At 39.5% G+C, this 14,718-nt stretch overlaps 1 protein-coding gene across 3 annotated transcripts in view; it reads right to left on the reverse strand.

Moving 5' to 3' along the window:
• Nucleotides 1-9,893: 9,893 nt before the first annotated feature.
• Nucleotides 9,894-14,718, reverse strand: part of Clcn4 (chloride voltage-gated channel 4) — a 67,561-nt gene continuing 62,736 nt past the window's right edge. For all 3 annotated transcript variants that reach the window (XM_028762132.1, XM_028762131.1, XM_028762130.1), the window contains exon 13: nucleotides 9,894-11,848. In XM_028762132.1, the coding sequence (XP_028617965.1) occupies nucleotides 11,758-11,848 (91 nt within the window). In that variant the 3' untranslated portion in view covers nucleotides 9,894-11,757. The remainder of the gene's footprint in view (nucleotides 11,849-14,718) is intronic.

The raw sequence follows: 14,718 nt of genomic DNA on the forward strand, positions 1-14,718 counted from the left end.
GTGTCAGTAGGCACACCCAGGCCAAACAGTGAGGCTGGTCACAGGGTCAATGACCCAAAAAGAGTGCTGAATTTTTGCTGAACATGCAGATAATAATGCTGAACTTAAGGGTTTAGATTTAGATTCTCCAGTCATTGAACACAGCCTGTGAACAAAACACTGAAGGTGCACCTAAGTATTTTCAGAGTTCACGGCCAGCTTAATCCATACATGAGCTCTCCCTGCCACACTGAAATGGTCCTCACTGAAAAGGGATAGATTGTTCCAAAGCCAGAAGAGGATGCTGCACTGAAGTAAAAGATTCTCTAGAAGAAACTAGAAAATAAAAACTTAAGGCACGAGAATAAATTCAGCATAAGATAAATGCAGATAAAAGTAAAAAAAAAATAATGTTTCGGGTGATTTCTCTGAAGTTGATGATTGAGCTATTGAAAACACAAATTATGGCCTGGAGAGATTGCTCAGCGGTTAAGAGCACTGACTGCTCTTCCACAGGTCCTGAGTTCAAATCCCAGCAACCACATGGTGGCTCACAACCATTCGTAATGAGATTGGATGCCCTCTTCTGGTGTGTCTGAAGACAGCTACAGTGTACTCATAAATAAAAAAAAAATAATAAATTAATAAATCTTCAAAAAAAGAAAAAAAGAAAACACAAATTATATATACACACATATATATAATCTCCTTCAGCCTTGATTAGTAGATGTACTATTGACTAGTTTTCTAGTAAAGTGGAATCAAATCACTTACACTTCTTATAGAGAAGGGGCATCTAGTAACCAAATCCAGAAATACTGAAATTTAATCTTGTTTCTATTCTCTCTCAACATTGAACAGCAAAAGAACTTTCTAGTCGGGCTTTTTTTTTTTATTGCCTTTGATGTGACATGTTCAGTAAAGTCATGGATTTCCTGAATACTTAGTCTCTGTGGCATTTAGAGCCTGCCACAGTTCTTCTGCAGGTTAAATTTGATCAAACATATGGCCAGGCACAGAGTGTCTTTAGGCTCCACTGGCATAGTTATTCTTTAGAAGTTCAGGGTCTCAACTAAGGAATTATTCTCAGGCCACACAATACCAAGCCCATCTCATTTTCATTTGGAATCTAGTGTTTTATGTGATATTTTACAGGAAGGCAGATGAAATTCTTTGGGGAAAGTGGGCCACGTCTCCAGAAAATTCTGACAAGATGATTCCATGATTTATCGCAAAAGGTCACAGATAAAGAACAAGATTTCAACATTTCATCCATTCTTTAAAACCAAGCACTGATAATCAGCCATATATAAAATGCTAAACCTGACACTGAAAGCATAGTTCCTTGCCCTTGAGAAACTCTTCAATTTGATGAAGAAAGCTGATCCCAGTTCTGCACCCTCAGAACTCGAACATTAGGAATCAATATACTGTATTAGCTCCAGGCTGAAGAAAGCAAATAGAAGTGCAAGTTGCCCCATCTGCTTTCAGGGACCGTGCTTTGGAACTTAAAATGAAGCTTCTATTTAAAGCAGGGCCTGCTCTTGTTAGCTCTTGGAGCCCAACAAGAATGTCAAAGTGCAGACTTGAAACCGTCAGGAGCTCACGTGGTCCTGCCCATTCTGGAAACAGCATGTGCTTTGCAGTTGCATTCTCTAGGTCTGGTAATTACACAACCAAAACCCGAATCAGATGATGTGATTTTACCCAACAACAGCCCTTTTGCGGAGGCTGTAATCATTGTTTATACTTTCCCATGTCAGTCTGCGGGAGTCCCGCCTCTCTGCTTTTTTTCTCCCATTGGCAGCTGCTGCTGTGAACATTTGCTTGAAACAAACATTTTTTTTCCTGGGCACAGGCGGCTGTCTGTCCCCCACATTCTGGGTGACTGATGTACTTGCATTATTTATGTCCCAGTGGGATTTTCATCACCAGAGGCAACGCACTGAACTAGGAGGCTAGAGGAGGACTGAGGATGAGGTTGCATTCTCATGCAGAGGTACCCTGTCCCCCCATCCCCTTGATGAGTCCTGACTGACGAAGCTTGTCTTGGTTCCCTCTCAGGGACAATTTGGAGCTCGTATTTCAATATGACTTCTGGGGCCTTTGAAGTCCCAGCTGCAGGGGGAAAAGCACTGTGGTGATTAAGGGCCAGCCCTCTCAAAGAAGGGGATGGTTACACAGTTGAATATGAAATGCAATTAAAAAGGAGCACCTGGGATCAAATTGAAGCAAAGAATGTGACTTTGGCTATAAATAGATGGGAGCTCATCTCATCACAGAGGAATGTTCATCTTTACAAAGTGCATGATTCTTGAAAAAACCCATAAGCATTAAAAATTCAAAAAGAAAATGAAACAAACAAGTAACAACAAAACCTCCAACTTGAAATAAAGCAAGTGGATGCATGAATTCTTGCTGACACCTTCAGTGTGGCCCATGGACAGTTAAACCTGAAGATGCTCATTCTAGCACACAGATGAAGTCTGCTTTCTTTCTGTGCTGCTCTGGCTTTTCCTTCTCCATATACTTCTGGACTCTTGGTTTCCACAAGCCTTCTCACAACTATGCTGCACTTCTGTACCCAGGGCAGGGCCTGTTTAAGCCAGGCAGGTATAACTATCCACATGTGTCTTTGTGTGCATTCATTGTGTGTGTATATGCTTGTTTTAGCACCTTAACTCCCAAAAGAACTCATTTATTCCCTTTCTTATTCCCTTACACCAGTGTATGGCAAGCTATGGCAGCCTCAGAACTAAAAGGCTTGGTACTCAGAATATAGCCCAAGCAATCTTCCTGCCTCTTTCCACCACCCCGCCCCAGAGTGCTGAGCTTACGAGCTACCACAACTCATTTAAACCTCTATGAATATTAAATCAGGACTAGTGTTTCACCAGGCATTGTGGCACACACCTGTAAATGCAGCTCTTGGGAAGCTGTGGAAGAACTACTGAAGAGTTCAAGGCCAGCCTGGGAGTTATACACTAGCTTGGGCTACAGAGTTAGACTTCTGTCTCAAAGCAAAACAAAAGATGGATGCTTCTAATACAAATTCAATGGCTGAAAAAAGAGGAGAGCAACATTTTAAGAATTTTATCAAAAAATGAAAATAAATAAATTTTTAAAAAAGTTTATCTCATTCCATCAGTATACATTGTTTCTCCTGACATCTGTTTTTAAAGCATTTATCCTTATTTTTCACCTAGAATAAAACTTCTCTTTGGTGTCTAATAGTTTTTTGACTCTAATTTATTCTAAGTGAGAGCCAACAAACTTTTCCCACAAATTATCTAATAATATATATGTTTGGCTCAAAGGCCAGTTTTCTCTTGCAATTACTTTAACTCTACCACTGTGGCACAAAAACAGCCACAGACAAAACCACACAGACAAACAGTTATAGACAATACATAAATTGATGGGCCTAACTGTGTACCAATCAGCTTTACATACCCAAAACAGGTGTAGGTTGAATATGACCATACATTGTAGTTTACCACCCATTCCCCTATACTTCCAGTAAAGACAGAAAAATATTCAAAGCTAACTCAAGAAGTAGCTGAGATTTTTTTCCAAGGAACTACAAGAAAAGAGTGATTTCTATTCCATACTTCTGAATATGGTTACAATTATAGATTGGAAAGGACTATGCAAGAAAGACAGAGTGGTCATATGGATAGGCAAAAGTGGTCACTCATCTCAAAATCACTGGTTGATGGGAGATGACAATAATTTTCAGGGCTTACTATAAGGTCTTGGCAAGAAGTAACCCCAGCCCTGACATACTGCTTTTGCTTCAAGGTGAGAGAACTCTTTTCTCCATAGCCATCCAACCGACCAAGGTAGGCAACAAATCTCTATGGACCTTTGATTAAATCTAGAGATTTTACCCAGTCTAAGGAAAACCCATCAAAGTGGCATGAAAGAGGAGACCTTTCTCATGTTTTGTAAATCACAGCACCCCCTTGGGTACCACTGGAAATGATAAGGGGGCTTTGAGTCTTTCCTCCCAGATTACTTAGTGATATCTAGAAACTTCTTTCGGTTGCCGCAACTGGGGCAAGGTATGACTGGTACATAGTGGGAAGAGGTTTCTATCACAGAGACTCTCCCAATCCAAAGGTTGAGATTTGCAGGGAAAGAATCAGCTATCAGGGCAGTAGGAGGGAAAGATATGTGTTCATCTGCAGCTAAGCAGCTATGTATGTGGCCCAACAGAAAATCAGTTACTTAAAATATGAGATTTGGGGGAGATTTTTGTTTGTAGCTTAATTGTATAGTTTTCAAACACGAGCTATGTAGATGACAAAAGTCACTTGATGGATGCTGAGAAAGAGGACTTTGAGCTCTCCTGCCAAGCTTCACTCCATCTTCTTTCTTGGTCCAGGCTTCTTCCATGGTTTGGTCACTGTGGCCATCAGTTCTTCCTTGGGGAGAAAATCTTGGAGAATGTCTACCTCAGAGCTGAAAGTAAAATCTCACCTGGACAGCTTTTCAAATTTTATTTCCCAAACAAATCATCTGAATAGATAAGCTGAAGATTCAGCTCTGCAGACCAGGGGATGGGTAGATTGTGCATTATGGTCTCACATGTCCTCTGGTACTATAGGCCTAGTGGGAGCATCATCTAAACTGTTGGCAGAATGTAAGGAATGGTCCTTACTACTATATACACAGTGCAATTATAGTCCACTCAAGTGAATTCAGGGCATGCAGATAGAAATTCTAAAAAGGCACTTTAATAAAAAGATTTCTTGGGCTTCCATGTTCCCACCATCAATTAGTGAACTATATAATCCACTTGTCATCTGACATATCCAATCATTCCAAAGAACCATCTTTATCCTGCAGGAGCTGTGAGCAACTCATCCTCGTTGATCCTGTAAACCACCCAGCAACCATTCCTAAAAAAAAAAATAATAAATAAATAAATAAATAAATAAATAAATAAATAAATAATCTTTCTGGGAACAGAAAGAAGTTTATGGTGGGAAAGGAAGTCTGTTCCTCAAAAGAGACTGATCTGCCATTTGCACTTGAGTTTACATTGGTTAGAAACAGGTGGAAGTCCTGAGAATATGAGCTTTTTAAATGAACATGGAGCCATGCGGACAAAGGAATGGTCTATTAGCAAGCATCTTCTGGACTCAACCCATCAGGCAGCCTGTGTGCTGAGAATTTATGGATGTGTTTTCAATTTCTCTGACAGAATCTGTTTGGATTGAGGACGGCTGTTTAATCTTTAAAATAATGTGTTCCATAACAAATGTTGGAATCACATATAAATTGCTCCCTTCATTCTGTGAGCCAAACCCTGACTAAAGGGGTTTGGAAATCCCCACAAGGTGCTCTTTGCTTATTACTCATTCAGATAGAATAAAAAAACATTTCTTTAATGAAATGTAATGTTGAGGAACTGCCAAAAATAGAAGCTCCCTATCTGCCTTCACATAGCTTTTTTCTAGCCAATTAACTACCAATGAACTGAGAAGAGCCACAGGCGTAGGCATCCCAGCACTGTGCACATGACCCCAGGCAGGGATGAAGTTCCTGGTCCTGCCACAACCTACAAAAATCCAGGAAGCCCAGGCATGACCCAGACTTTTATTTGTGAGGCCACTCTGGCTTCATTCCCAGAAGTAATACTGATAGGTTGTCACCTTTGGGACAAATCCTGTTTGTTCATTATCACTCTTTAGTTTTTAACTACATCATGTTAAAGGGAAATACCTGAAGCCTTCAAGTGCTATTCTTTCATGAATTCTACTAACTTATTTTTACATTAACACTCTCTGGGAGAATTTCTTCTTTGTCTAGTGAGTGCTAGGTTTTTACATTCTCTGAAAACCAACAACATATACACATTCTTGCGTATCATGAGATCTTGTTCCAAATTTCAAACTAATCAGTGTACGATCCATTCATATTCAAGATTTTTCTCACAAAGCTAATATCAAGATACAGAAAAGTGAAATTTTCTTTTAAGTGTTTGCTTTTCTATCACTTTGCTCCCATAAACTTAGAATTGACATTTTGAAAACTCTCAAGAGGTGTGAATTTTGGTCTTTGGTGTTTTGTGGAGGAGGTGTTTGTTTTGTTGCAAAACTAATAACAGGAGCTAAAAATAGAAATATTAATATCAAAATGATGTGTGTGTGTCCTTTGCAAACACTAAATGAATTTCCAATTAAAGATAATTAGAAGGCTTCACTATAGAAGAAAACAATAGCTATATTTGAATATTTATGTTATATATCAAGATTTTACAGTAGTTCTTATATTTAATTCTCACAAGCATGGTAATGGGTGAAGGATAGTATCTCAATCTAAAGAGATGGGGAAGACCAGTGTGTCTCAACCTTCCTAGTGCTGTGACCCTTTAATACAGTTCTTTGGGTTAAGTGATAAGTCCCAACCATAAAATTATTTTCATTACTTCATAACATTTTGCTACTGTAATTATGTTAATGTTATGAATTATAATGTAAATATCTGATATGCAGGATATCTGATATGTGACTCCTGTAAAAGTGACCTTTGACCCCCGAAGGGGTCATGACACAGAGGTTGAAAACATTTGAATGTCTTTTAGCCAGGTCTTGATGGAGCCAGGATTCAAATGTAGTCCTGTAGGCATTTGCATAACTCCCTGAACTCCCAATACTGAAATGCTGTTAGAATGTAACTAGACTTAGGATGTTCCCAGGTATGGTTTTCAGTGTCACTGATTTATATCTCTAACCCTATGGATTCCTGGGAACTCTGTACTTGCAAGCTTACATACAGTTCTTCATTAACATTTCCATATGGAACTCCTTGTCTTATCTAGCCCATCTTAGTCAATATAGCCAGTCTACTAGCTTCTCTTCTTGACTCTTCCGTAGCAATCAATTCTTTATTCATGAACTAGACTGGGGCAAGCTTCACTCCCATTTTGTTCATTCAGCCATACTCCTGACTTCCAGGTCCAACAGACAGAATGGCTTGTAAATCACACAAGTCAAATTATGTCACTCCTTTAAACCCTGAGTCTTTGCCTAGCCCTTCAAGATCCTGAACTTTCTACTTATGTGTGCATTCTCTCTCCAAAAAGAAACAGACTTCAAACATTTCTATTGCTATCCCAGGTCCTACTTATAGCAGTATCTATTTGCCCTGGGTGGGATCACAGCTGGCTAGGCCCCTTTCCATCTTAGGACATTTGCACCTGATATCTCTTCTCTGTTGAGAATGCCCTTCCCCAAACTGTTTTCTTCCCTAGACAGTGGATACTCCTCTCATTGCAGATTTCATTGGCATGTCTTCTGATTTTCTTTGCTCCTTCATTCTCTGTCTCAAATTTCTTTCAAGCTTAAAAAAAAAAAAAAAACCTGGTAGGAAGGAACACAATGCAAACCCTTCTGATTTCTACTTGCATTAAAACTGTAAGCCAAGCTGTACTCCTTAGCCTCCAACACAAAGCAGACACACAGATGGCCTGGGGTAAAGTGATCCTTCCCTATCCTTGGAAATTTAGAGGCCACTCTGCCAAGAACAAGGAATTTTAAATCTAACCACACTGACATCACAGTCTGCACAACAATCTTATAAAGCAGGTCTTTCCTGTGACTGGGTGTGTCAGCAGGCATCACAAGGAGGTTTCAGGGGTGCCTGTTGGGAATAAATGTGCAGTGAAATCACCTCTCTTCAACATGCAACATGCTTGTTGGAAACTGTGCTTGTTCTCTTTTTTAAAAATAGAATTCAAACATTTCATTTTTAATAAGGTACTAGTGCTTACACAGTGCCACAATTTTTCAAAAACCAGCACATTACTGTGTACTTGTGGCAAAAGCAAATGTGAATATATCCCACAAGAATCACACATAGGCTCATTATTCCCGGCACACCTAGTATGGCAAATAAATGCTTATTACCATGCTGGCAATCTGAGATCTGGGTATTGTTTCAAAAGTCAGATACACTGGCTCTGTACTCATGCAAATCATTTCAAAGTTTACAAATTGAGTCTGATAAAGCACTGCCCAAATCTAAAAGGTGGAATATTGCAATTATTAGGGATTCCATTGTTCTCCGTTGTGAGTTTCTCATTCTCCAGCACAACATCTGATAATACATACTGAGCAGAATATGCACACATTGATAACGTGAAGTAAGCCATTCTCACCTAAATGTAACAAATGGTTCTCAAATTTCTAGTTTCTGTGACTTATTAAGTTCAAAATGTATCCCTTTACATATTCTTCTCCGTAAGGCCTTTGGGAAGTGCTGAGCAGAGAACTGTTCTTGGGAACAGTGAGGACTGAAGAGTTGAAGATTTCCTTCTGGCTCATTTGCCTGCCCCAAAAAGCCACAGGTACATCTGCATTCCCAGGACATGAACTGAACAACCCTGAGAACAAATGCACATGTCTTTTGGAAGGGTGTAGCCATTTGTTTGGTGTTCTATAATCCATGTTCTTAGCAACAGAGATGGAATGCAAGAACTAGGTGGTGTGCCTCAGTAGAAAACACTGCCTCTATTGTAGATTTCTGTTGTGTTTGGTTTTAGTATTAAGAATGGATTCAGAAAGACTCCAGAACGTTTTACAGATGCCTGAAGATTTTGGTCCTGGAAAGAGGAAGGAACATTATTGGGAAAGATGTTTATGTCACCCTGATGTCCCAGTTCTTATCAGACCACCAAGTGGTTTGGGAGCTTATACTAGGATACAGAGAAAACCCTCATAGTTCCTAACTAGGTGCTTTCATTAAAGTGACAAAGAGCTGAGCAGTGAGTTCCCCAGGGAGCTTATTCAATGGCAAATGAGTCCTTGAAAGGAGATGGGCTCACTGGGAAGAAGGCAGTCTCCACAGCATACTCCCCATCCTTGACCTTAACCTGCCTGTCTGACCACAGCTTTGATCCTCAACCCCACATTAGAGGATCAACTTGCAAATAAAAAGAAGCCTGACATACTTATTTCAGTCCAGTCACACTTTCAATATCCTTGAGTTCTGAGTATCTCTATGGTAAGCACTAGGAGAAAAACACAATACTTTCAACTTCCCCTTGGTAATTTTGGCCCAGAGTAAACTTATCCCCTTGTCGTCCTCCATGGACTCTGCTGGATTAAAAGGGAATTATGTGGTTTTGCAGTCCATTGGCTATGCTTCTACTCCCATGCATTGTTTTTTAAGCTATTTCACACACACACACACACACATACACACACACACACACACACACACACACACACACACACACACACGTACAAACCCATAGTATTTGGGGTCTTGTGGATTATAGAAGGCCAGGTTATGACTAATACTCTCCTTCCATTACAGAGCAACTCTGAGGGGAGCCACCTGGACCAAAGAGGGGGACCACATGAAGTAATATTTCACACTTAGAATTTACAGTCCAGGAGAACCCAGCTTCATTTACAAATCGTTCCATGCAAAATCTACTAACAACCCTAAAATTAGGATCTACTACTTAATAGTTCCATGCTGCGAATGAGACAATGAACTTCATTCTTGAACCAAGGCTTAAAATCTCCTCTATTACCTGGATATTTTCACACTGATGTGTCTGTTTAGTGCTGTTTCAGGGGGAGTCAATTAGTTACAGAAACAAATACTTGAAACTATAATTTTCCACAGTTGTCAGCATGGTCTGACTTAAGACGTGTGGCTTCCAGAATATATAATTCTTGTAACAATGAGAAGATTCATAGACACCCACTTAGAGCTAGGACTGTATTCAAAATTAAGATTTCTATTAAGCCTCAGAAGTGGACTCAGCTTAGGAATGAGTTTTCTCTCAAATATGGCAGAATGGGAAAAATGCAAAACAGTTATAAGAGTGTTTGGAGGGATATTTGGAAGGGTTATCAAGGATGAGAGAGTAAAAAAGACACCAAAGGCAAGAGTAGGGACATGATGTTGGAATTTAATACGACAGATACCAATTCCCCTTCCCTATTAACAGAATCTAAATGTCATTCAGAAAGTAATGTGCTTAGCTAAGAATTTTCCTTCCTATACTTACAGATATCTAGGAGGATGGAGCATATAACAGAATTCCAGCCAATGGTTGTATGCTGAACATCTCTGGGAAAAGTACACACATTTCATCTTATTACTTGCCTCTTCCTCCTTCTTCCCACACAGCAAGTAGATATCACACCTGGCATCGGTGCAACATTTTTGCAACAATGATGCAGTAAGCCAATGGACAGAGAATAAGAAAAGTGAAAATGAAATAGCAGAAGAATTTGGAACCCTGGCAATAGTGTAGAGGCAGTCCTGAAGTGGCCATGTCCTAAGTTTCATTCTTAGACACACTGTCAGTTTCTGTTACATACAATCAAGTGCACATTTACCTGATGCAACAATACCAACAATGACAATAAGACTGAAAAGAAGGATGATAACTCAGTGAAAAGTGAGGGGCAAAGATGAATTGAAATGGCAAGTGACACAAACCTTACACAGATCATGCAATGGCTCTGAAACACTAACTCCTTCCTGCCGAAAGACAGATGTGCAGAATATAAAGAATAAAAGTGGTATTAAGTTCAAACATAAAGAGACCCAGTGCTTCAATTGGCTGTATAAAATGTCACTCTGTCCCGTGTTGTGATTGCTAGTTTGAAAATACATGCTTAGGCATTAAAACTGGACATTTTATATCCTACAGAGAAGGGAATGGAACAGATTTAGAATCAATTTACTATTTCTGTTGTAATCCATTTGAAGGAGTTCCCACTGAGAACTCATATGCCTCACTCTCATCCTGACTCTATCTGGAAGACCTGAGAAGAAAGTTAAGTAGAAACACTGGGTAGCTGGTTTTGAGTATTGCACATGCTACTTGGAAACAATAACACACTACAGCAATCTAGGAGCACACAGGCAATAATCCATGGAAAGTGCTGGACTGATCAATACATCAAATGCACAAGTAACTATATAAATTAGTGAGGGCGATGCTTTGGGGTTGCAAATCAGTGATGAAGCAGGTGTCCGTCCCCTCAAAGTAAAAATGTGTCCCCTTTTATAAGAGAAATGTCCACATAGCACTACATGGTTCATCCAAAAGTTTAGTCCAGTCTCAAGGTCTTCTGTAGAGAAGTCTTTCACTTCATGCTCATTATGGTGGGCACCACTGATACTGGTTCAGACTGATAAAGAAACAAACAATGGGCTTAAGAATAAAGGCAAGAAATGAGAGGGTCACCTGTAGACCACCCATCAGGGCCTGCTTGTAGCTTCCACTGTATCCAACTTTAATTTTCTTTTCTCTTTCAACAAAGTAAGTGCAATATCTTCAGTATGATTCCATAACATAATAGCAAAAGTTTAGGAACCAATATATATAACAGTAGCATGCGAATATCCCTTTGTCTTTTGGACTCAAAGCTTCATGTGTACACCAAGTTACGAATATCAACCTTGAGTGAAGGTGCCAAATTTCTTGTGTTCCATGTCTTCGTATTACTCATGTCCTTTGCATGCTCCCACATGCCCCCAAAGCAGTTAGTAAATTTATTAAGAAATGCAGCTTTGAACTCATAAGAGGTTAAAGCTATAAAATGCCTATTAATTTATGGTTTTGCCTTTTTTTTAAAAAAAAGTTTCATCCTTCTCTCCTTCCATTCAAACAAGGGTTTCTTTTATTTTTTTGCTGCCCTTGGTGCATATTTTTTCATTAGGATCATAATGCATAATTTGGTTATTTCTTTAAAAATGATATAATTATTGGGTCTTCTCAAAATAATTTCCATCTTATTGCTAATTAAACATGATGGATTCAGGGTCCTGGTTTGCCATCTGGGCCATATGTCTCAGAACATCCTTCTTTGTGATGATCCCAAGAAGTCTCCTGGAGTGGAAACAAAAACAGAAAAAAAAAAAAGAAGTTAGCTTAACAGAAGGGATAGGCCCTTCCTAGTTTCTCATATAGTTGAGCAATATAGAGTAAGCTCCAGCCAATGGCCTATGTGACAGGTATTTCTCTCAGGTCTTCTATGCAATTCTCTGTTCCACTCTACTCACCTGGTATCCTCAGAAGGGAGAACAAGGGAAAGTCTTTGATGTAGAGGAGACTGATTCATAACCCACTAGATTCAAAGACATGTGTCTCTGAATGACTGGTGAAGAGCCTGTACTGCATAAGATGTAATAAATGACTCCTTTCTTTTCCTTTCCTTTCCTTTCCTTTCCTTTCCTTTCCTTTCCTTTCCTTTCCTTCCTTCCTTCTTTCCTTCCTTCCTCCCTCTCTCCCTCCCTCTCTCCCTTACTCCCTTTCTTCTTTCCTTCCTTCCTTCCTTCCTTCCTTCCTTCCTTCCTTCCTTCCTTCCTTCCTTCCTTTCTTTCTTTTTTTTCTCTTTGCTTGTATGTATACAAGTCAGAGTTGTTGAGACAGAGTTTCCTTATACAGCCTATATTTGGAACTTGTAGTTAGGTTAGACTCAAACTTTTGATCTTCCTGCCTCACTATCCCAAGTGATCATATATATATATGTATCATTATACTTAGCATCAAAAACATGTTCATTGCATTAAGCCACTGAGATTGCAAGCTTGTTTGTTACAAAGGCTATGAAACTACAGTGACTGACACAATGCTTTCAATTTTAAGATTGTAACTCATTTATAAAGAGCCGTTAAAGCTATTGTCACAATTTAACCATACTGTAGAAAGTCCAAGTATAAGGAGTTTTCTTACTATAAGAAATGTTTTCAGCCAGGCGGTGGTGGCGCACACCTTTAATCCCAGTACTTGGGAGGCAGAGGCAGGCAGATTTCTGAGTTCGAGGCCTGCCTGGTCTACAGAGTGAGTTCCGGGACAGCCAGGGCTACACAGAGAAACCCTGTCTCAAAAACTAAAAAAAAAAAAAGAAAGAAAGAAAGAAAGAAATGTTTTCCCCACATACTGGCACATACTGGCCCAATTCTCAAACATCCTGAAGGGACCAAACATTACCAATGTTCTTGAAATGAAATGCTAGCTTCTTCCAGGAATGCATCCACAAATGTGACCACCGACAAGGGAAGTGAGGCACTCTATTCACATAGGAATGGGCCTGGGTTCAACTAGTAACTCCTGAAAAATCCTCTTTTCCAATTGGATTTGTCTTAGCTGCTTGGGGATCAACTGCCACAATAAGGGCCCCTGTATTCATCCAATGAGAGGTAATGATTTTCTCAGTGGCACTATTACCCAGTATTTGGTGAATCACCGAGCTTCAGTAGAAACATCACTGAGTCCTCAATCTTGCCCTTGGGCCAATCATAGTCATATGTAGCTGCCTAAGCCATGTCAAAGGCTTGAATGTCCCAGGTAAAGAAAAAGACAGTTCTCTGCTTGGAATTAGATACAGTTTGTTCTCATTCTTCCATTATTAACTAACTTCAAGGGTACAGACCTAGCAAAGCAATTTGATGCTAGGAGAGGTCACCATCTGAAGCCAACTGGGAGTGTTCAATGAGCATCCCTCCTATGTCTACTTTTCTGTACCACATAAAGGCTTTAGTCATGATTTCTCCACTTTGATACTAGTAAGGATTGGGCCATTCTTTGTTGAGAGTGACCTGTCCTGGACATTACCCAGACTCTAACTGCTACTTGTCCCAACACCCTGTCCCACACAACTGTGACAAACAAAATTTCCTCAGATACTATAAAATGTTACCCTCATTGAGAACCACTACCCAAACTGAAAGGGAGGGAAGGAAGGGCTAAATTAATTAAATGAGTGACCACATGATCAAGCAACTCCACTCCTAGTTACCTAGTCAAGAAAATTGAAAATTTGTCTGCTTCACAACTTACACACTAATTTTCTCTACAATAGACCCAACTTGGAACAGCTAAAGTATTTATCAATAGAAGAGTGAATAGATGTGTGGTTTAGTATTCTGTCACAAACAGTGTTAGGTACTGAGACAAGCCTCAACATAAATGAATTTTGAAAATACTATACCAAGGGGCTGGAGAGATGGCTCAGTGGTTAAGAGCACTGTATGATCTTCCAGTGGTTCTGAATTCAATAGCCAGCAACCACATGGTGGCTCACAACCATTTATAATGAGCTCTGATGCCCTCTTCTTGTATGAAGGTGTACATGCAGACAGAACACTCATAAATTAAATAAATCTTAAATTTTAAAGAAAGTTAAAAATAAAATACTATACAATTACAAATACTTGTACAAATACTTGTACAAGTGGTACAAACCAATCACAGAAGGGCAGACAGTATATTAATATCCTCAATATGACATATCCACAGAGTTAAGAGAGTAGATCTATGATTGCCTAGGACTAACCTCAATATGACATATCCACAGAGTTAAGAGACTAGATCTATGATCTCCTAGGACTAATACAAGAGGTGACAGACAACTAAAGTAATGGAAAGGTTTTTTGACTTTGATGATGATGATGGATTAAAACCCTTTTTTCTATTAGGACTACCTAATTCCATTTGGACTACATTTTAAATGGATGGATTGCAGGTTATGCAACTATCTTAATAAAGCTTTACAGAAGGCCAGCAAGATGGCTTAGCAAATAAAAGTGCTTGCTGTGCAAGGCTGAGACCAGGGCTTGATTTCTTGAACCCAAGTGGGAAAAAAATCAGATGCAGTAGTTAGTATGCATCTGTAATCCCAGCATTTCTACAGCAAGATGAAAGAGAGAGAAGGAGAGAGAGAGAGAGAGAGAGAGAGAGAGAGAGAGAGAGAGAGA

This window comes from Grammomys surdaster, unplaced genomic scaffold (assembly GCF_004785775.1).
Source record: "Grammomys surdaster isolate TR1022 unplaced genomic scaffold, NIH_TR_1.0 131, whole genome shotgun sequence".
Taxonomy (NCBI): domain Eukaryota; kingdom Metazoa; phylum Chordata; class Mammalia; order Rodentia; family Muridae; genus Grammomys; species Grammomys surdaster.